The sequence below is a fragment of the Gloeophyllum trabeum genome (genome assembly GCF_000344685.1).
Source record: "Gloeophyllum trabeum ATCC 11539 unplaced genomic scaffold GLOTRscaffold_00004, whole genome shotgun sequence".
NCBI lineage: Eukaryota > Fungi > Basidiomycota > Agaricomycetes > Gloeophyllales > Gloeophyllaceae > Gloeophyllum > Gloeophyllum trabeum.
The window spans coordinates 273,740-292,420 of record NW_006920413.1 but is presented as its reverse complement, the minus strand read 5'-3'; the positions used below and the strand labels follow the sequence as shown (position 1 = coordinate 292,420).

Here is an 18,681-nt window from a genome sequence, read left to right as displayed (position 1 = left end):
AATGCCATACTAGAACTGAAGCTCGGTCACTACAGTGTGTTAAATGAGGATTTAATGGGCTTACGTTTGTTGTGGCCCGGGTAGTCCTTCAGAGACCTCCCCTCTTTGATAACAGACGATCTAAGCGTCACAAATCAGAAGACATAAATTTTCTATAGAACCCGATATTACCAGTATTCGTTGCCTTCAAGAACCGAAAGCCAGACTTGCCACCGCGCACACGGTGGTTGCAGCCACCCAGCAAGGTGCACCGGGTCCTCATGCCACAACGACTTTGAAGTTGATCGAATCCCGTCGGACTGTCGGACAAATTCAGGCTGGACTGATATCGATGCCTCGCGTCTGCCACACTGCTAAGGTCAGGGATTCATATGAAGGTAACGCTGTCATAGCTGTCACTGTACTAAGTTGCTCTCGAGATGGTTAAACAAGGCGGGACCCGTTCCAGGTCTTGCAGCGTCGTACTAGATCTACCATACTTACATTGTAAGTATGTCAAGTCCTGCAGCACGAGCCCTGAGTGCGAGACGGCATCTATGGGGGATTCAAGGATATGCTGGGTGATACGTTCGTCACTAATAAAGACGGAAGAGCTTCATTTAGGCCCGAGCAGGTACTATTAATCGTACATACGAGCTGACTTCATCGGTCGAGATATATGACTCAGAGCAAAATGTTAAGGGCATGAAGCTCTAGCTGCTAAGCCCGAGTCTTCTGAGGGAAGTTGTTGTCAAAGGTGAGTTCCTCCGCCTCCTTACTACGAGGCCTTATGCTACATTTGAAGGGCAACGGATGGCTAAAGTGAGCCGTGAAGTCAGCATTCACGACGCGTCTCAGCAGATCTGGCGGGAAACTCGCCTGACCAGCCCGTCGGTATACTTTACTGATGGCACAATCTCTTGCCCGTTCTCATCTGTTGCTTTCGAGATGTCAAAACAGGCAAGCACGGACGCCACAACGATCCATATTGCAGCATCCGCAAAATGTCGGCCTGGGCAAATGCTGCTCACGCAATATAAATATACAATTGGTGGTCGAAAAGCGTACAGCATACCGTCGACCCAAACCAAATGCTGTGAGGGGATACTCATCGCTGATAGTCCCATCGTTATTCAAGAAGCGCTCCGGTTTGAACTCGTAGGGATCTTTGTAGACCCGCTTCTTTGTAGACCCGCTTCTTTGTAGACCCGCTTCTTTGTAGACCCGCTCATCCATATGTACCACCCTGCCATGCAGGAAACAAGGTGAGTTGGGCATGGAAATGTACCTCGATTATTTTACCATGTGTTCATGATAATGGTCGCACCTGGGAGGGAATCCGTGAGAGGAGTAAAACAGGAGCTGAGGCCTATACTGACCCTTAGGTACAAAATACCCGTTGTAAACATCGGGCTCCGTCGTTGCATGCGCGACACCTGTATGGCAGTATGAACACACCTACATGGCAGCTCCATGCTCCAAAGGCAATGGACTTACTCAGTGGGGTAACCACACCCCATCTCAGAGCCTCCCTGCAGACCGCTTCCACATACGGGAGCGACATCCTATCCTTGAATTCGGGTAAGCGGCTGGTCCCTACGGCAGTGTCTATATCTTTCTGTGCTTTTTTCCAGCACATCCGGATAAAGAACCATTGCTAGAAGGACCATCTCTATCGCGGATACGGTCTGGAATCCCGTCAGTCCTTGTGGTTGAGAGAGTCCTGAGGGCCACGTCTGCTCACAGCATCTGCACCAGCTGTGGAGTAGTGTGAGTCAAAAGCCACTCAGCTCAAGTTGATGTTGCCTACCGTTGTACCCAACGCCTGCGACACCCTTAATAATTTCTTCTAGCGGATGAGTGCCTTCATGAGGTGGCAAGCGTTCCAGGAGCTCGGATGATATGCATCTCTTTCCCAACCCTAAAGCCTGAGGCGGCGATGAGCTCTCAAACTGCTGTTATTGCCCTTGAATAGTCACCATATTTGACTTCACGAACTCGAACGGCGCCGTGGTCATCTCCGTCACTAACCTAACGCAGTTCTGAGCGTAGACTTTGAATTCCATCCCTGGGAGCCAGGAGGGTAGATACTGCACTATAGGACGGATTCAGTACATCTGACCGCCAATGTGCCAGTAACAAACCTTCAGGAATAATATCAAGGATTGCTGCACCAGGAAAACTGGATTCGGACATCATCTGCGTTGCTCTCTCCACGAGATCAACAAATTTGTCATTTTCCTAGGCAATTTCATAACCATAGAGTACGAGCATTGTATTTGCCGACGCGAAACTGTAGGTGCGTTAATAGTAATAACAAAGGCGCATAAAACAACATTAATCACTTACTGTTGTATGTGATCTCCGAACTTGTCCGGTGAACGAAGCAGCCTAGCGAGTAGTTCACGCGTCTTTGTGACTGTTGTCGAAGTGTATTCGGCAACACGTTCCGCACGAAAGACCTGTTGGAACAGTCTTCGGTACGTCCGCCAACGAGGACCATAGGGTAGAAATGCGAAATTGAAGTGGTAACCCATCCTACCTCGTCATGTTAAGCGTCAAAGGATTAAATCACCCCATAACCTACAAGTCCAGCATTCGGAAACCCGGCCTGCTGGAATATATACTGGAACGCTTCTCCAGGAGGTCATTAGCTATCTTTGCCGAACTTATTATAATGATATGCTCGGTCAATAAGCGGATGTGCATTATATCACCTGGGGGACATGTGCAGTCAAACTCTGCTGAATGATGCAGTAGTAATAAGTGCACACCATATAGTTTCGCCCAGTCGGCGTACTGAAGCCAAGACCTCTGGGTAGGGTTCTGAAAGTAGTTCGCGACGATGGACAAGGGCTTGGGACCCGGGGGATAAGGTAAACGAAGCGGATTGGCTGCACGCCAAGACTTGTACTTTCTAGCAATAAAAGCAAATAGCAGGCAGACAAGAAGTAGCGTGGTATCTGCTGTAGCCATGAAGAAAAAGCAAGATATGCTCGGGTCCTTGTCAAAGGTTGGTCGAACAGGTAGAGGTGAAATTAGACGACATTCTGTGGTCTGGATTTATATCCCATGCTGAGCCCCACCATGAACATGTGTAATCAGAGCACTTACATTTATCTTTCATCCCTAAAATTCTGTCAACCGTCTTTGAGTTGCCCATGATATGGACGCCGTCATGATCGAGTCCCTAGATAGCAAGACTACGAGTCCATTCAAACAGGAAGATAAACCGTTGACACATGACCCGGAAGCTCAAACCAGACGCTCGGACCTCCGAAGGCTGACATGCATACCTCCGGCTTTCGTGCGCGTTCCTCCCCAAGTCTCTATTTTGAGGCAAAGGAGATAGCATAAATACATGCCCATTGCGTAGAGTGACCTGCATCATCATAGATCCCTTTGTTTGGGTCTTTGAGAGGCCAGCGGATAGGCTACTGAAAGTTCGCGTATCCTGGAAGCTGGATATTCAGGTGCAAATGGGACATACACGTTTCGGCAACGGAGTACTCGTCTGACCAAACAACACGTAACAATCTACCCGCATCTCTATAAGAGATGCTGGCTTGTTTCATTAATGAGCACTTCGAATTCCTTGCTTCTCGGATGAATCTTGTACATGAACGGCTCGGGATGGCTAGGTAGTTATATGTTATCAACAGTATTGATCAGTCTACAGTTCCCACGTACCTGATGATAGTATCAGTGAACTGGACCGGCGGATCTATGTCGTGCCCTTTCTCATCCTTTGCTTTAGTGATATCGAACCCAGCTAAAACAAGGGCGATCTCGGTCCATATCATGGCATCTGCCAGATGACGCCCTGGACATATCCTGCAGGACATCAAACCTTACGATAATATTTCGCGATATAGGCACGTACCTTCTTCCGTGTCCGAAAGCCATGATGGGATACTCATCACTGATGCTCCCATCCGAATTCAGAAAACGCTCAGGTTTGAAGACCTCGGGTTCATCATAGATGCGTTCATCATGATGGATTGCCCTTGGAATATCATTATCACTGTAGCTAAAAGGTGCGGAGGGCATATTACCATGTATTCTGGAGAACAATGGTCCCTAATGACGCGGTTGAGTGCCTTTGCGCTCAGGTTTGCACATCGCTGACCTTTGGGGATGAAGTACCCGTCATATATGTCATCCTCAAGAGCAGCTCTTGGAACAGCTATAGAATACAAGTAAGCGATAGGCACCGGAGGAAAGATATGGACGACACACATAACGGAGTTATGGAATGCCACCTGATGAGCTCTCTGAAGAACGCCTCAACATAAGGCAATGAGGGCCTGTCCTCCAAGCTCGGAAGCCGAGTCTTGCCGATAACACGATCAATTTCGGCTTGTGCTTTATTCGTAGCTTCGGGATACAAAACCATTGCGAGTATGCTTGCCGACGCGGCGGACGAAGACTACAATCCTGAAAGTGAGCTGTTAATCGCAAGATCAGGAGATAGGTGATTTACCGTGTCAGCTCCAGCTATCATACGAGTCGCTCAGCATCGATTCGACGTACGCTTGCGAGATCTTACCGGCGTACGTGATGGCACCAACGTCCTTGATGACATCTTCCGACTCAGGTGTCAGCTTGCCATCTTCAGCGAAGCGACCAATAAGTTCCGACGTCACACACTTGGTGGGCACCCCAAGATCCTGCAAGGGATTAAGCACCTACTGAAGGAACCTACAGAAGGGCGTACTATGCGCGCTTTAACAAAATGATACGGAGCTCTCTTCATTTCTGTGGTTAGTTTCCTGCATGCCTCTGCAAAGCGTTTGAACCTCATTCCAGGCAACCACGCCGGAAGGTGTCGCACTAAGCACATCTCCGATCAGAGGTTCGCCACACGTATGTTAAAAAACCACCTGCGAACATATGGGAAAGGCGTTGGCAATTACAGCGCCAGGGAATGTCGCATGACCGAGCATATCCACGGATGCCTCTACCATAGCCACGTATTCATCGTTGCTAGAGGCAACCTCATAGTTGTAGGCAATCGCCATAGATATTGCAGCAGTATAGCTTTGCACCAGCAGCTGTGATGAATATCTCGGGACGAGTGTCAGTCCACATACTGTTGAATATGCTTCAGGAAGGCCTCAGGGTTCCCTAACAGGTTGCGAAGTAATTCATGCGCCTTGCTGGTGACAGTTGGGTGATACTCCTTGCTTTTCGCGGCTGTGAACTGCTGATGGAACTCTCGTCGCCGCTGTCGCCAAGCAAGCCCGTAAGGCATGAGACCGATGTTCCAATCCCAGCCCATCCTAGTCTATTTAATGAGCGCAGCGCATGTCAATGTGCTGAGGACTCACATCTGTATCATCGGCACGATAGGCCTATCAGAATATATCCTGTTGCGCTTCTCCAACAAGTCCACTGTCACCCGCTTAGAGTTTAGGATGATATAATGTTGGCCTAGGACGTTCAGATGGATGAGCTCGCCTGTTCGACGAATAACAGAGAGGTCAGCGTCATTCGAAGTGCAGATACATCTCCTACCGTAATCTCTTCCCCATGCCGCATACGTCTTCCAGGGGGTCTTCTTGGGAATGTCGAAGTGATTGCCGACGATGGGCAATGGTTTCGGGCCCGGTGGGTAGGGAAGAGTTGATGGGTTCGACGCTCTTTTGCGAGCGTATTGCTTCACAACGAAGAAAACAGGTAAAACGGCAAGACCCAGCGCCAGGGCTACAATCATTGTGGATTAGCTAGGGATCGGATACTTGTAGAGCCAGTGCATCTTTCTCGGTACTCCTATATATCAAGCTCCAGCGCGACAGGGACCAGGAGGACGACATCCTTTGCGTCATCTGGACGCCTGGACATATCAGCGGCAATACCTCACAGCTGAGTATATAAAGAGAATAACTCGGCCAACATCATCTGGGCGCAGTGGAGAAGTAGCGATGCTAAATCGAGCACCCACTGAGAACGCGCTGGCGGAGCTCCGTGGCATACCTTAACCTCCGCACAGGAACCAAGGACACTCGCAGTCACACACACCTGGTGGTCCGTGATTGATCGTGTACAGACTTCCGTAGATTATACCAGGGACGATGGGAAACGGAAGACCGTGCCATACCGTAAGGCTTACGCTCTTTCGCAAGGTGGCTCACGTCGCATACTCTAATTGATTCCGCGCATGGATTCGAGGTGCCTAAATTGCAACCGATGATTGATGTCCTGTCCGATGTGCACGGGTGTTCCTGACAGAGGAAACGGAAGGCATAGCACTGTGGGGAAAGACAGAGAGGAAAACATTGAGACACTCGTGCACTATCCTGAAACAGCTCGTTGATATAAGTTGTACGAGAATAGAAGGAAAGATCCTACCTGCAATATCGTAAGGCATTCTGACGATCGTCGTCCCGAAGGCACTTCTACCCAAGAGGGCACCTCACCTGGTTAACCGGATGATGAAGACCATCACAACAAAACTTATGAGCACAGCAACTACGCTGAAAATCACCAAGCACGTCGTCCCCCCGCTCTTCCCTCTGAAATCCCGCACTCGTACCCGCTCCTTCTTCATCACATTGTAGTTTGTCTCGAGCTTCTCCTGTGTCTCCTGGACGAGCGCCTGATCCTTCGCAAGCGTCGATGAAAAGTGGACTGCGTTGGCTTTGAGCTGCGTAGCCATCTGCGCTAGCTGCGCGGATAATTCTTCATGAAGTAGATTCGATGACTGTAGAGGGACAGTAGACGAGGTGGGGAGGGAAGGAAGAGTAGACTGGGGAAGGGGAGGCGCGATCAAGGACGTTCGAGACAGGTCTGGTTCTGGAGGAAGGGCTTCCGATGGTGACAAAAGTAAGTCAGCGGCCGGGAGGACCTTTTGCACAGTCTCGGGAGAGGCAGCGGTTTCGGTTGAAAAGTTATCTTTCGACTGCAATCGGGTAGGAAGTGGAGTGACAACCTGGGGCTTGGGGAGCGTAGGTAAAATAGGTTCCGGACGGATAGGCTCTGGCTCAAGGACCTGATGACGAATGACGAAGCCATAAACGTCTGCATATTCTATCGTGTGTAGTACGATTCTTCTGGGGGACTCACCTTCAGGGTCTTCTCCAGAGTAGCCTCAAGGCGCGCGAGCGTCGTCCTGAAGTTGTCATACCGCCGTTGCCTACATCCATCACGACTTACGGGTCGACTTCAGCTCCAGAGAAGAAGATGGCGTACGACTGTAGTTCTGCCTGTATCTCTGGCGTTCTGAGCAGCTTCTGGGCGTACTTGACTTTCTGAGCAGAGTAATTCCATAAGGTCTCTGAACCCAACGACACTTCGTCGCACCTGCATTGCTCCTTGTGCCCTGATATATTTCTCCGTTTTCTCCGGGTGTTCACCACCATTATTATCCCCCAACCCCTCTTCAAAGTCGTGACTGACTGATTGATCCAGCCTCTTTACCAGCCTAACCAAGTTGATCTTGTCATGCTGGGACTGCTCGGCGGATCGAAAGCTCATTATGCAAGGACTTCCACAGCGGCACGCTAGAGGATGGTGGTACGAAGACAAGTCCCAGCTTTGGATTACAAGTTTATAATATACAGCAAGTAATGACACGAGACACGTCGATGCCACGACCGGCGGTAGGCGTTGCGTCGCAGCGCGGGCCACAATTCTCACGCCACCAAGTTCAGTTACACTTGGAACACCTGCAACAGGTTTGTGGCATATCGTCGCTGTTGTATGACCGTCTGCTGCGTATGATAGTAGGAAACTTCCTTTGATCGCTACGTAGAGAGAATAAGAGCATGCCTCGGGAACCGCGGCGGAGTCAGCCTGCGTAAGATCATAGCGTAGCCCCAAGACCCAGCTTTGTTTTCTTGTAGACAGCCGCTAGAGGTGCTTCTAATCCGCCCGACAATCCAATTCGGTCTCCGTCGGACCAGCCCATACCGGCCAGCATGCGGAATCCAACGTTCGTGCTGTCAATCTTGGGCGCCGCCTATTCAATGATCGCGTGAGCTATACACCGCCCAGGCCACGACGATGTTTCGTACCTTGCCAACTTCATCTCCCTCTCTATGCTTGGGCAATGCTGCAGGCACTCTCCTGCCTTTCCCGCCAGGAGTGCCCCAGCCGTCGCCTGCCCCTCCATAATCGCTCTTGAACCTCCTCATGATCCTCGTCACCTTCTTCTCATTGATATACACTCCGGTCTTGGTAGTTTTGATCAGGGTAGTATATCTATCGGCTCCAGATCCCTTGCTCTTGCTTGTCAAATTGAACGCACCCGCCAACTCGTGAACGATCTTCCTCGTACCCTTGTCGCACGGCGGCAGCGCCATGGACTGCGACCCACCAATGTCCGCAATGAACCTACGGATCTGCCGTTCCAGCGAGACCATATTCACGACCCGATTGGGCACTTCGATGCTAGGGTCAAGGCGCGCAGCGGCACGCATTGTCTTACGACCTTTCTTCCCGCCTTTCTTGCGGGCTAGCGGGTCTGCGGCTGCTTCTATCCGAGCATGTTCCCGTTGCCGCTTATACTCCGCCTTCTTGGCGCGGTCTCGTTGCCACTGGTCCTGAAGTTCAGGGGGGAGGTCCTTCCCTTTATCCTTCCTCCGCTCTGAGGCAGATAGGATTAACGTCCCGTTAACGATGCCGAAAAGACAGCAAGAACTTACTCGCTGGCGCAAACTCCTCCAACTCATCAAACGTCCCTTGCTGTATGGCCCGGAATAACTTGTTTCTCTCCTTCCTGTTGCTGCGGCCATTGAGAATGTCCTCATTTCCGTCGATGAAGTCCTATGTACCGTAAGCACCGTAGGCGCTCGAATTAATTAAACGTTCACCTGCACCGCAGCGACCAAATCGTCGTCGTCTGACCAAGGTGCGTATTCCACCGAGACATCATCGTCTGATAGAGTGTCCAACATTGACAAAGGGTCTTTGGCGACTTGTTTGCCCTTTGAGGCATTGCGCAGTCGTTCCAGTCTCGCCTGGAAACCTCGCCTGGGACTTTCGTCCACATCGCTGTCGTCGTCGTCGTCGTCATCTTCATCCTCATCATCATCACTCGGCGGACCAGCACCCTCCTCTGCTATCAGCACCCTCTCCTCCTCATCAAATACCAGTTCCTCCTCTTCGTCCTCATCGCCTTCCTCGTCTTCTTCCTCACTACTCACCTCGTCCTCCTGTTCATCCTCCGCCTGTATCCGCTCCATATCCTCCAGATCACCCGCACTCATATGCACATTCTTCGGGCCCATGCTCTCCACAAACCGCTGCATCACGCTCAAATCGACGTCCGCATCCACAGCCATATCCCCCGACCCCTTTCCTTCACCCTCGCTCTCCTCGCTCTCATCCCCCCACACCACATCATCGTCCCCCCTCCTCCGCTCGTCGCGTCTCGGATCATCGCCCCACAGCTCCCTCTCCTCCCTCGCCGCACCGAACGACCCGAACGCGCGGTCCAGCAGCCCGCGCCTCCGTCCACCCTTCTTCCCCCGCCAATTCGCCAACAGCGACTTGGGCCGGTTCGCGTACCTCCTTTGTTGCTTCCTCGCCGGGCTATTCCCGAACGAGAGCGACACGGACGAGAACGCGGGCGCGGGGAGCGTGGACGGCGAGGGCGGCCGCGTCTCTTCTCGCGATGAGGTCCCGGCTGCGATCTGCTGCGGCGAGATGAACACGATCACTTCGTCGTCCTCGTCGGCCGGTTTGCTGCCCAATGGCGCCTCTACCTCCGAGCGGTCGTAAATGACGGCGTCTTGCCCGTCCTGCCTCTCTGGTGCGGCTGGTCCCGTGTCGACGTAGAAGCCGAGCTGCGTTGGCTGATTACCTGTGACCTGGGGGGTCTGGTCTTCTCCAAGTGAGTCTAACTTCTCACCAATAGGTATGTCCCCTTCCAGCGCTTCGTATACCACAGTCTCCGGTTCCGTTGTAGCTGGAGTAACGTCCGCGTAGAACCCGGTCTCCTCCAGGGCAGTAGTTGCAGTCGTTATGGTTCCTATTTCTGAGGTCGCTGTTGATAGTACAGCTGGTTCAGTAGACGTGCTCGATGTTTCCACCCGCACTTCGACTTTGGAGCCGGTAAATCTGTGGGGGTCTGCAGATGGTCCGGCCTTCTCCTGGTGCTTGATACTCATGGCGATCTTATCAACCTCTTCCCGCATCTTCCCCATGTCCTCAAAGTCGATCTCCTCGATCTCCTCGCTCGCGCCTCCCTCGTCTGCCGCATCTTTCGGAGTCTCGTGATGGAACACCTTGAACACTCTGTCGGCGGTGGGGACGTGGTCAGCGGCCTCGGATTCATCCTCGTTCATCGTTTCGAAGATCTCTTCCTGCTCCTCGAATAACCTCGGCGTGTGCTGGCTCTTCACGAAGATTACGGGACGGAGGTACGGTCTGTCCTGGTACAGCAGCTTCGATAGCGGGGCGTTCTTGTTGAAAGCTTTCTTCTGCGCTCCTCGGGTGGAGGTATGGGTGTCGGCGCCTCTACCTCGACCAGGGGTGGAAGTGGTATCTATCCCTCTGCCTCGTCCCCGACCCTGTACGGGCGTCGCTGAACCGGACGCGACGGGCGTCATGGGACGAGAACGGGAGTTGGGCGTCTTGGGTGTAACTCGACCTCTTGGGCTGTTCGCCCCACGATTGTGACCGCCTCGGCCTCGAATGAAGTGCGGACCGGGATGAGGGACGTCTATTAGGATAGCCAATTAGTTCATTCTCATGCACAGGCCGGAAATCGATGGGCGTTCGAAGTCGAAGGCGGTGCAAAGACAATTCTAACAAAACAGATAGACCTAAGCCCACACGTACCATCTCGCTCGTTCCGAAACTGCAGGACAAAGTCCAAATCCTCATCGTACCCGATCCCCCTCCCCCTCCCGCCTCTCCATCCCCCACGGCCTCGTCCCCTTCCTCCCCTTCCTCTAGGTTGATTCGGCCCACCTCTGGGCGATCCACGGAAACCACGGCCTTGTGAATTTCCAGACATAGCTGCGAATGCGGTGTGGGGTTGCCTGGTGTTGCGTATATGCTACAAAATTGAGTCGAACGATCTATGCGAGATGCCGGTATCGATACAGAGCAAGATATAATCAGTCAAGAGAAAATGTTCAAACAAGTGTAACAGTGGTTGCACTGAGAGTCAGAGCGCAAAGCAGTCCCGCCGGCGTTTTGTGGCGAAGCTGTGAAGTCACGTTCTTCGGCTGTCGAAACGCCACAACGGCAGCCACAAACAAACGTCTATGATGCTTGAATTCCCAAATGCCCTCGGCATTCGTGAAATTCGAACGATCACAAAGACCTGTCGCCGCCCAGTCGTTGGAGTCGAGATGACGGCGTTTACAAACATGTTCTGCTGTAGCCTCAGGCCGAATTATAATGTACGAAGATCAGGGTGGGTATTATTTTCTGTTTTTTATCCCGGGTACTCGACGTAGTGCCGTTGTGGATGTTGTCACTGTAGGTAGGTGACGTATACCTCACTTGCATCTGGTAGCATTGGCAAGAAATGTTACGGAGGATGACATATATACGAAGAGTACTTCATCCCCAAAGGTCGGGAGAAAACAGTAAGATAGGGCCAGTCCATACACGACTACCTTGGTCACACCGTGACAATCACGTGTTTTGCCTATATATGGCAGGTCAGTGTAAGGAAATCGAGGAGATCATCGATAGAAATCACCACTGTCGAGCTTATTATAATCTCCATGGGTCGAGATCCTCAAATGTTTTTTATAGGAACTATTTGTATGTACTGTATCTTTGATTCCTATAAAAAACATCTGTGGTTTTCTACCTGTGCCCAAAGTTATAAGACCGACTTCGTGCTTTCCCCGCCAAGTGTGACAAAAATAGTCACGTGATAGTAGTCGTACATGAGCTGGCCCTATCTTAACTCGTATGAAACCCACCGCTGACACGATTTCACTAGGCGCTGTAGTACTTCATAATAGATGGTATATGGTCCTAGTCTCACAACTAAGTACTATGTAGGGGTATATACCATGAACGTCTACATGGCGATCCTGAGTCATTCAGGCCTGAACGGTTCCTCAATCCAGACGGGTACACAAGTGATTCCTGTCCCAGCCTCGGAAGCTGGGAACGAAACTAATGTTCCGTTCCGCGTTACCGATACACTCTTTAGGTATGCATTATATGTGCCCAGAGTAACCTGGTTGGTACTGACGCTCTTCACGTACATGTCCATAGCCATGGCGAGCCAAGTGCTTGTAGGATCTCCCCGCGTAGCAGTGCAGTCGAAACACTCATCCGAGAGCCACATCCACATATATAGGGGTGGTGGATAACTCTCCTCACCGTTCTGCTTGAAGAATGGAGTGGGAGATGGAAGAGTCTCCTAGTCACTCATGGCGATTTCGATCAATATGTTACATTAAGAATAAGGCATACGTTCAATCTTCAGTCAGTGACGTCTCCCGTTCAAAGGCTTGGAAGTACTATTAGTGAGGCCATGCCCTGTCTGAATCGAGCTACATGTTGAGACCGCGGCAGGCAATGGGGCTGGAAGATGTAAAATGTCGACGCTCAGCACGCTTCAGTGCACAATCACAACAACAGTCGAACCTCTTCAAATGTACTTCGCTATATCTCACATTTGATAAGGTTAGCGGCTCTTGCGCTGCGCGGCGTTATGGAGCATTTGAATGGAACAGACTGGCTGCAGACGGTACCAAGGTAGTCAAATCCGAAAGGCTCCTGTGCAGTATTAGCAGAACGCATACCTCAGTAACCCGTCCCCAAGCTCGCCGGTGACGGACATCTCATTCCCTACTGCATCGTTGGCTGGCTTTACATTGAACGCAGCGACGATCGACACAAGCCAGATGTTCTCAAGCGCCATATGCCTGCCTGGACATAGTCTGTGTACTGTGAGCGTCAATCGAGGAAATATTACAGGTCCATAGGGACGGCCATACCCCAACGCTTGGATCGGAAAGTCCTCCCTCAAGGTGCTATCATCTTTGAGCCATCTCTCCCGGCCGGTACAACGCTCTCAGGTTCCAGTTGGTTGTCCTCATTATTATTGGCCATGCATGTAACATACCATGCATTACCGTATATTATAGCTCCTGAATAGAGTGTCATCCCATGCACTCACCGTGCTTGATGAGGTGCAGTGTACCGACAGAGAGGCGACGCCGGGTGATCACCAGGTTTTAGAATCGCCGGGCATCAGTTCAGGTTAGTGTCTAGTGTCAGTTGCCATGCTCAGGAATCCATATCTTCACTTCCAGTCGCAGATTGGTTTCTTGAGTGGTGTCGTGAACGATCATAGGACAGACCATCGAAGGGGGATCAAGCGGTCGTCACACGGGATTCAAGCTTTAGACAAGGGGAGCAGAAGAACCACGACGCATCACGAACGTTCAAATTTCCAAGCGTACCCCGCGTTGTGCGCCGAATACGACAAATATTCTGGACGCGCGTCGTTGACTGCTTCTCCCTGGGAGTGTGCAGCCCGCTGTTAAGTGATCCAAATATTGTTGACAGTGTGGCTCTTGAAAGAATTTGTGATATCGAGTGTCCTGAGGATGAAATATCCTAGGCAGCTGGGGAGAATTTGTACAAGTCTGGGGAGTTATGAAGTCCAGTTCGAATTTGACGCGACTCCTCAAAGCATTCAAAGGTGTCGCATGGGCACCACATTCGACTTCTTGCTCTCGACAGAACACTGAGGACAGGTTGCTTGATGTAACGACATACGACACACAGCGCCGTGTGCCTTCAGTAGGCTCAGTTGAAAGTAACTCAGACCTTCTGCCAGTTCAATCGGAGGAGTAAGGCGTGAGAAACCCGTGCCACAATCCCTTTGCCACAAAATGCGACCGTAAAACAAGGGTTACTCCGAGGATAATCCTACGTCATCCGTGACATGAGATATGTACGACTTCTGTGTTTAGATCTAGTGGTGGAGATGCTACAGCAATACAACTAACGATACAGCGTGCCTAGGGATGCGAATGTACAAAATGCAGTTGACCAGTAGGTAATGTGTATAGAGTTTCTGAGCATTATCAACAGGTCCAGCTTCACACCACTCCAGTCGACTTCGACGACGCTTGGGAGTCAGCCCACCCCATCTCCTTCACCGCCTCCAAAAACCTCACCCAGCTCCCCTCCTCCTTCCCAAACGCCCGCCGTATCGTCGCGTCACAATGCAGCCCCCCATACACCGCGTCCTCCCTCACGTCCACACCCTGCTCCTTCATGCGCTTGACCAGCTTCTGAATGTCGTCCGCGAACAGCTCCGAATCGCCGTACTGGATCCACACCTTCGTCTTGTGGGGCGCTTCGGAAAGGTACTGGAACTGCCCGGCTAGGGCGGGGGAGAAATACGGAGACGAGGCGAGCGAGTCGGCGGGGAAGTGATATGCCTGGAGGGGGACGATGGCTTTGCGGTACCCTGGGAAGCGGAAGTCTGTTCGCAGAGGACGTGCGTCGAATCGAGAGAGGTTACAGGCAGGCTGGTGTTCGCGAGGTGAGTCTTTGGGAGCTCCAAACGACGGACCAACTACTCACCGACATTAGTGCTGCGGCACCCACCATGCCGAAATCGATACCGTCCCTTTTGAGATCACCCAGGTACGTCATTAACGCCAGGTGCAGGTACGCGCCGGCGCTCTCCCCGACCAACATGATGTTCTCCGGCTTGAACCCAAGCTGCTGAGTGAGGTACGAGTAGCCGGCTAGAGCATCGAGGAGTTGCGCCGGGAAGGCGGTGGAGGGGTTGATGGCTGGACGGCTATTGATAGCCAAGACTCGCAGGTGAGTGGAGAGTGCAAGGCCGTACGGCACGGGACTGGTAAGGGCCTTGGGAGTGCGTAAGGCATACCTGAATCGAGACGCAAAGATGAACACGTACATGGATGCCGCCTCCAGGTGCGAATATGATCACTCGTTCTCCCTCAGCCGCCTTCACCTCCACGCCATCGCCGTTCGCCCATCGACTGTCCTCTCTGAACACCCAGAAACCCGGCACATCCACCATCCTCACATGTTTATCCCCGATAGTTGCAATGCCTTTCCTCCATTTATCCTCTACCTTCGCAATCCTCACCTGCTGCACCTTCGTCCCCTTCCCGACGCGCCACTTCGCAAACTTACGGATTTTCCACGAAGCGGGGTCAAAATCGAACTGAGACAGCGAAATTGGCTCTGAAGCAGGTTTCCGCGAAGCCAGAGACGTCGGTTTGCGGACAACGTAGTAATAGAGCCGTCCCGACGAAACGAACAGCTCCTCGAAGAGTCCCCATGCAGGGTGCGTCGGGCCAACAATGAGGTGCCTGAGCGTCTCGTACGCGGCTGCCCATGGTAGGATGAATGCGTAGGCCGTTGTGGCAAATATTCGGACGAGCATGTTGGCGGGAGGAGGAGATGGAACCAGAACCAATGCGGTATTAAATGTGGGGCGTGCTAGTCCAAATATATCGACTGTGCCATCCGATCAGGAACATTAATGACGCATCGAAGAACGCAGCGTGTACAAGTTGATGTGGCAGTCAAAAAGCCACAATCTGGATGAAGAGGGGGGGGGGGACCGACAGCTTCGCGTGCTTTCTCATGCAGGTTGGTATACAATCTGCCGGCGGCAGAGAGACGGCCCCGCGACCCGAGGCATAACGAAAGCAAGCTCTGCTGGATAAAGAACGAGCGGGTCAGATTGAGGACCATTTATTCGGGGAAGACGAAGAGATGATCCATAACCGGAAGCCACAGAGGAGATAGCAACATAACCTGGCCCAGCATATCAAACCCTGAGTTCTCAACGTACCGGCAAAAGGCAAAATTGTTCAATGAACGTGCAGGGAGTCGTCTTCTGCAGAGTGCATCTATCTCAAAGACAACTACGGGGACTCCACAGACGTATAACGATATGGAGAAACTCCTTGAAGACGAATCTCTATAGCAAAGAGTGCGCTGCAGAAACTGGCGCGATCAATTTAGGCTCGATACCAGCCACTTCGCAATTCAAGCTCCGCTCGTAATACTCGCTACACTGCGAAGCGGCTGGGAACTACGGTCGCCCTTTTGGCGGGATGCGCGTGACACGCGCCAACTATGAGTGGGACTTCGTGATTTGAGAGCCTCATAACTCAGAAAAATCATGCCTTGGGAGATTTACACCATTGTAGGTTTTGAAGGCCATAGATTCATTTGACATAGGTCAAATTTCGATGAATTTGGACTGACTCAAGGAGAAAATCCTCTTTTCTCACCTATTCCAGTCAACTCCATTCACTTCAAAAACATCATTGAACAATGTGTGCCAGAGACGATTTTGTACGTCTGAGGGGCAAATTTTTCTAAGTCGGAGTCACGCTTGGCGGGGAAGGTTGTGACCCCGCTATGTGACTATCCGTTGTCACCAGTCCGTTCGCAAGCTCACGCCTTCCATCACTCCGAAACCAAAAAAGGAAGGCGTGTGCATTGCGTACAGGACTGGTCGCGAGTCTACGATCAATTGAAAACCACGCCTATCTTCGGCGTCTCATTCATATGCGAATACAGTGCTTTGCATAAAAGTCCGGAAACCGCGATTCGCGAAATGTTGTTTGTGCCAGCCAAACAAACCTATATGGGGTAGTTGATCACCGTAGCGCGGGCTGTTGGCGGGAGCTTCGACATCCATGTATCATTGTATGAGGGTCGTTCTTGGGGGATTTTGACCTCTGCGTGCTCGATATCCTGAAGAGATGCAGATCTGAACGTTATTCAGCCTTGAGACGGGCATTTGCGTCCCAGGAGTAATATAGGCTGACTCGAGGACCGTCGCGCCCTAGGTCAGATGTTACCCTACAGTGGCGGACAAAAGTATCTGCACTGCCGCATCTTCGGGGGAAAAGCGGCTGTCTTTGTCTCTTAGCTTACACTTTCATTCCAGAAATTGTATGTACATGAAGATAGTCTAATATACTACCTTCCCCACCAATTTTATGGGGTGGCAGCTTGGAGGATTATGAGCCAGGGAGTCATTATGCCTCGACGTGTGACAAGAGTGACTGTCACAGCGCTGTTTCCGTCGACAACCGACCGAATCCTACCCTCAACTTGACTCCCCTGCCCGAACTTTGCTCACATACAGACTCTCTATGACCTACACATCACCATCCAAATGTGGCAGGATCGTCGAACTCTACAACTCTGGGTGCAAAGCCGATGACATTGCGAAGCAGTTCAGCATCTCAAAGCAGGCCGTGTTCGACATCGTCAAATGTTACAAGACTACTGGGAGTTGCTATCCCCGTCCCAAATCAGGCCGTCCAAGGAAGCTCACACCCCAGGACCGCAAATTTGCTGCCCAGTTGCTTGACAGAGGCCGGTGCCGTAATGCCGTCGACCTGCGGGACAACTACTTTGAACATGTCACTGCCCGGACTGTTCGCCGTGCCTTGCACAAGGAAGGACTTCATGCTAGGGTTCGTAGGAAGGTCCCCTTCCTGCCAAGCATCGGGCTGCCAGGTGGGCTTGGGCGCGTTGTGTTGCAGGTTGGAGTGTGGGGGTCTGGAAACAGGTCATTTTCTCGGATGAGTCCAAATTCAATTTATTCACTTCGGATGGGCGGGATTATTGTTGGAGGAGGCCAGGAGATGCAATCCAGCAGCGGTATACCCAGAAGACCTGGAAGCATGGTGGTGGGCATGTGATGGTGTGGGGATGCATGACATGGAAGGGTGTTGGGTGTCTTGTTCGGATCGAGGGAACCATGACAGCAACAGAGTATGTCCAGATTCTTCAAGGACAGCTTCTAGGGACCATGTCGGACTATAGGATGAACCCCCGGCATTTTATCTTCCAGCAGGACAATGATCCAAAGCACCGCTCACGCCTTGCCCAAACCTGGTTCGAAGATAATCTTGTCCGTTGTCAGACTAGGAGATCGTTCGAATGCCAAACTAAGCTGTCGCTGCGCGCTGAACGTATCCCTTCCAGGCCTGAACTGTACCACAAGTACCAGCTTCAAGCCACTACATTTGGAATATACAGATCGGTAATGGAAGGTTTGGTGGACAGTATCTTCAATAACTGGCTGGGAATCGACAATGAAGACATATACGACATTGACTTCAATCATGCAAAGCACTTGCTGATGCAAGGAGAACAGTTTCGGCGCAGCATCAAAGCAGGAGGACTGTGAGAATATTCAGGGCGCAGAATATTCTAGGAGGATCCGAGGCATTCCACTGTTTTCCCTTGACATGACTCATTCTATGTCCATATGACTCATTCCATGCCTTTATGACTCACTCCCTTACATATGATATGACTCATGCTATGCGGATATGACTCATTCTATGTCAATATGACTCATGCTATTCCCTTCTATTTATAGAGATGAGTCATGTTGACTCAGCCTATGCTCAAGGACCAATCACAAGTCCCCAAGCTAGCTGACTCATCCTATTTTCTCACACTATTGTACACTATTCTCTCACACTATTGTCTATGTTGCCTAGTAACCAGGCAATTCTCCCACCCTATTGTTATGAATTTCAAATTACTGTAGGGTATATAAGGAGCTCAGTAGACAGTCTTAGGAGGGACCCCCAATAATAATAAGAGACCCTCTAAATACCAGAGAGCCTCATTGGTTCAAGTCAGCCTCAGAATCAGTTGTACTACTGTGTGCATCTGTACTGTCTTGGTTCCACAAAGTGCTGGAACAAGCAGTGTTAGTCTGGACTTAAGCTATCTGTGACACCT

The 18,681-nt window shown here is 51.3% G+C and overlaps 7 protein-coding genes across 7 annotated transcripts; all 7 read right to left on the bottom strand.

The window, feature by feature from the left end:
- Positions 1 to 833: 833 nt before the first annotated feature.
- GLOTRDRAFT_127267 (cytochrome P450) lies at positions 834 to 2,175 on the bottom strand (the record flags this gene model as incomplete). Its single annotated transcript, XM_007865882.1, has 10 exons — positions 834 to 1,002; positions 1,055 to 1,225; positions 1,282 to 1,306; positions 1,359 to 1,415; positions 1,477 to 1,549; positions 1,617 to 1,667; positions 1,724 to 1,737; positions 1,790 to 1,907; positions 1,959 to 2,074; positions 2,124 to 2,175. The coding sequence occupies 10 exons, from the start codon at positions 2,173 to 2,175 to the stop codon at positions 834 to 836; spliced, it is 846 nt and encodes a 281-aa protein (XP_007864073.1).
- Positions 2,176 to 3,528: 1,353 nt separating this feature from the next.
- Positions 3,529 to 5,695, bottom strand: GLOTRDRAFT_127266 (cytochrome P450; the record flags this gene model as incomplete). Its single annotated transcript, XM_007865881.1, has 13 exons — positions 3,529 to 3,616; positions 3,670 to 3,813; positions 3,863 to 3,985; positions 4,035 to 4,059; positions 4,109 to 4,165; positions 4,219 to 4,408; positions 4,463 to 4,476; positions 4,529 to 4,649; positions 4,697 to 4,812; positions 4,871 to 5,019; positions 5,073 to 5,261; positions 5,310 to 5,439; positions 5,497 to 5,695. 13 exons carry the CDS (start codon positions 5,693 to 5,695, stop codon positions 3,529 to 3,531), a joined length of 1,545 nt encoding a protein of 514 aa, XP_007864072.1.
- Positions 5,696 to 6,146: 451 nt separating this feature from the next.
- GLOTRDRAFT_110331 (uncharacterized protein) lies at positions 6,147 to 7,552 on the bottom strand. The gene is made up of 5 exons (XM_007865880.1): positions 7,282 to 7,552; positions 7,171 to 7,229; positions 7,045 to 7,114; positions 6,331 to 6,970; positions 6,147 to 6,278 (listed from the first exon to the last, which is right to left on the bottom strand). The coding sequence occupies exons 1-4, from the start codon at positions 7,453 to 7,455 to the stop codon at positions 6,395 to 6,397; spliced, it is 879 nt and encodes a 292-aa protein (XP_007864071.1). The 5' UTR covers positions 7,456 to 7,552; the 3' UTR covers positions 6,147 to 6,278; positions 6,331 to 6,394.
- Positions 7,553 to 7,597: 45 nt separating this feature from the next.
- Positions 7,598 to 9,287, bottom strand: GLOTRDRAFT_110330 (uncharacterized protein). Its single transcript, XM_007865879.1, has 4 exons — positions 8,793 to 9,287; positions 8,625 to 8,745; positions 7,995 to 8,566; positions 7,598 to 7,939 (listed from the first exon to the last, which is right to left on the bottom strand). The coding sequence occupies exons 1-4, from the start codon at positions 9,261 to 9,263 to the stop codon at positions 7,784 to 7,786; spliced, it is 1,320 nt and encodes a 439-aa protein (XP_007864070.1). The 5' UTR covers positions 9,264 to 9,287; the 3' UTR covers positions 7,598 to 7,783.
- A 3,274-nt stretch (positions 9,288 to 12,561) lies between these two features.
- On the bottom strand, positions 12,562 to 12,955 carry GLOTRDRAFT_38885 (uncharacterized protein; the record flags this gene model as incomplete). The annotated part of the gene is made up of 3 exons (XM_007865783.1): positions 12,562 to 12,672; positions 12,734 to 12,846; positions 12,889 to 12,955. Coding segments are annotated over 3 exons (291 nt in total), but the record flags the coding sequence as incomplete, so codon positions are not given.
- An 881-nt stretch (positions 12,956 to 13,836) lies between these two features.
- Positions 13,837 to 15,234, bottom strand: GLOTRDRAFT_110329 (alpha/beta-hydrolase). The gene is made up of 3 exons (XM_007865878.1): positions 14,843 to 15,234; positions 14,500 to 14,790; positions 13,837 to 14,444 (listed from the first exon to the last, which is right to left on the bottom strand). The coding sequence occupies exons 1-3, from the start codon at positions 14,966 to 14,968 to the stop codon at positions 14,010 to 14,012; spliced, it is 852 nt and encodes a 283-aa protein (XP_007864069.1). The 5' UTR covers positions 14,969 to 15,234; the 3' UTR covers positions 13,837 to 14,009.
- A 1,997-nt stretch (positions 15,235 to 17,231) lies between these two features.
- Positions 17,232 to 17,645, bottom strand: GLOTRDRAFT_127262 (uncharacterized protein; the record flags this gene model as incomplete). The annotated part of the gene is made up of 2 exons (XM_007865877.1): positions 17,232 to 17,481; positions 17,530 to 17,645. 2 exons carry the CDS (start codon positions 17,643 to 17,645, stop codon positions 17,232 to 17,234), a joined length of 366 nt encoding a protein of 121 aa, XP_007864068.1.
- Positions 17,646 to 18,681: the final 1,036 nt, after the last annotated feature.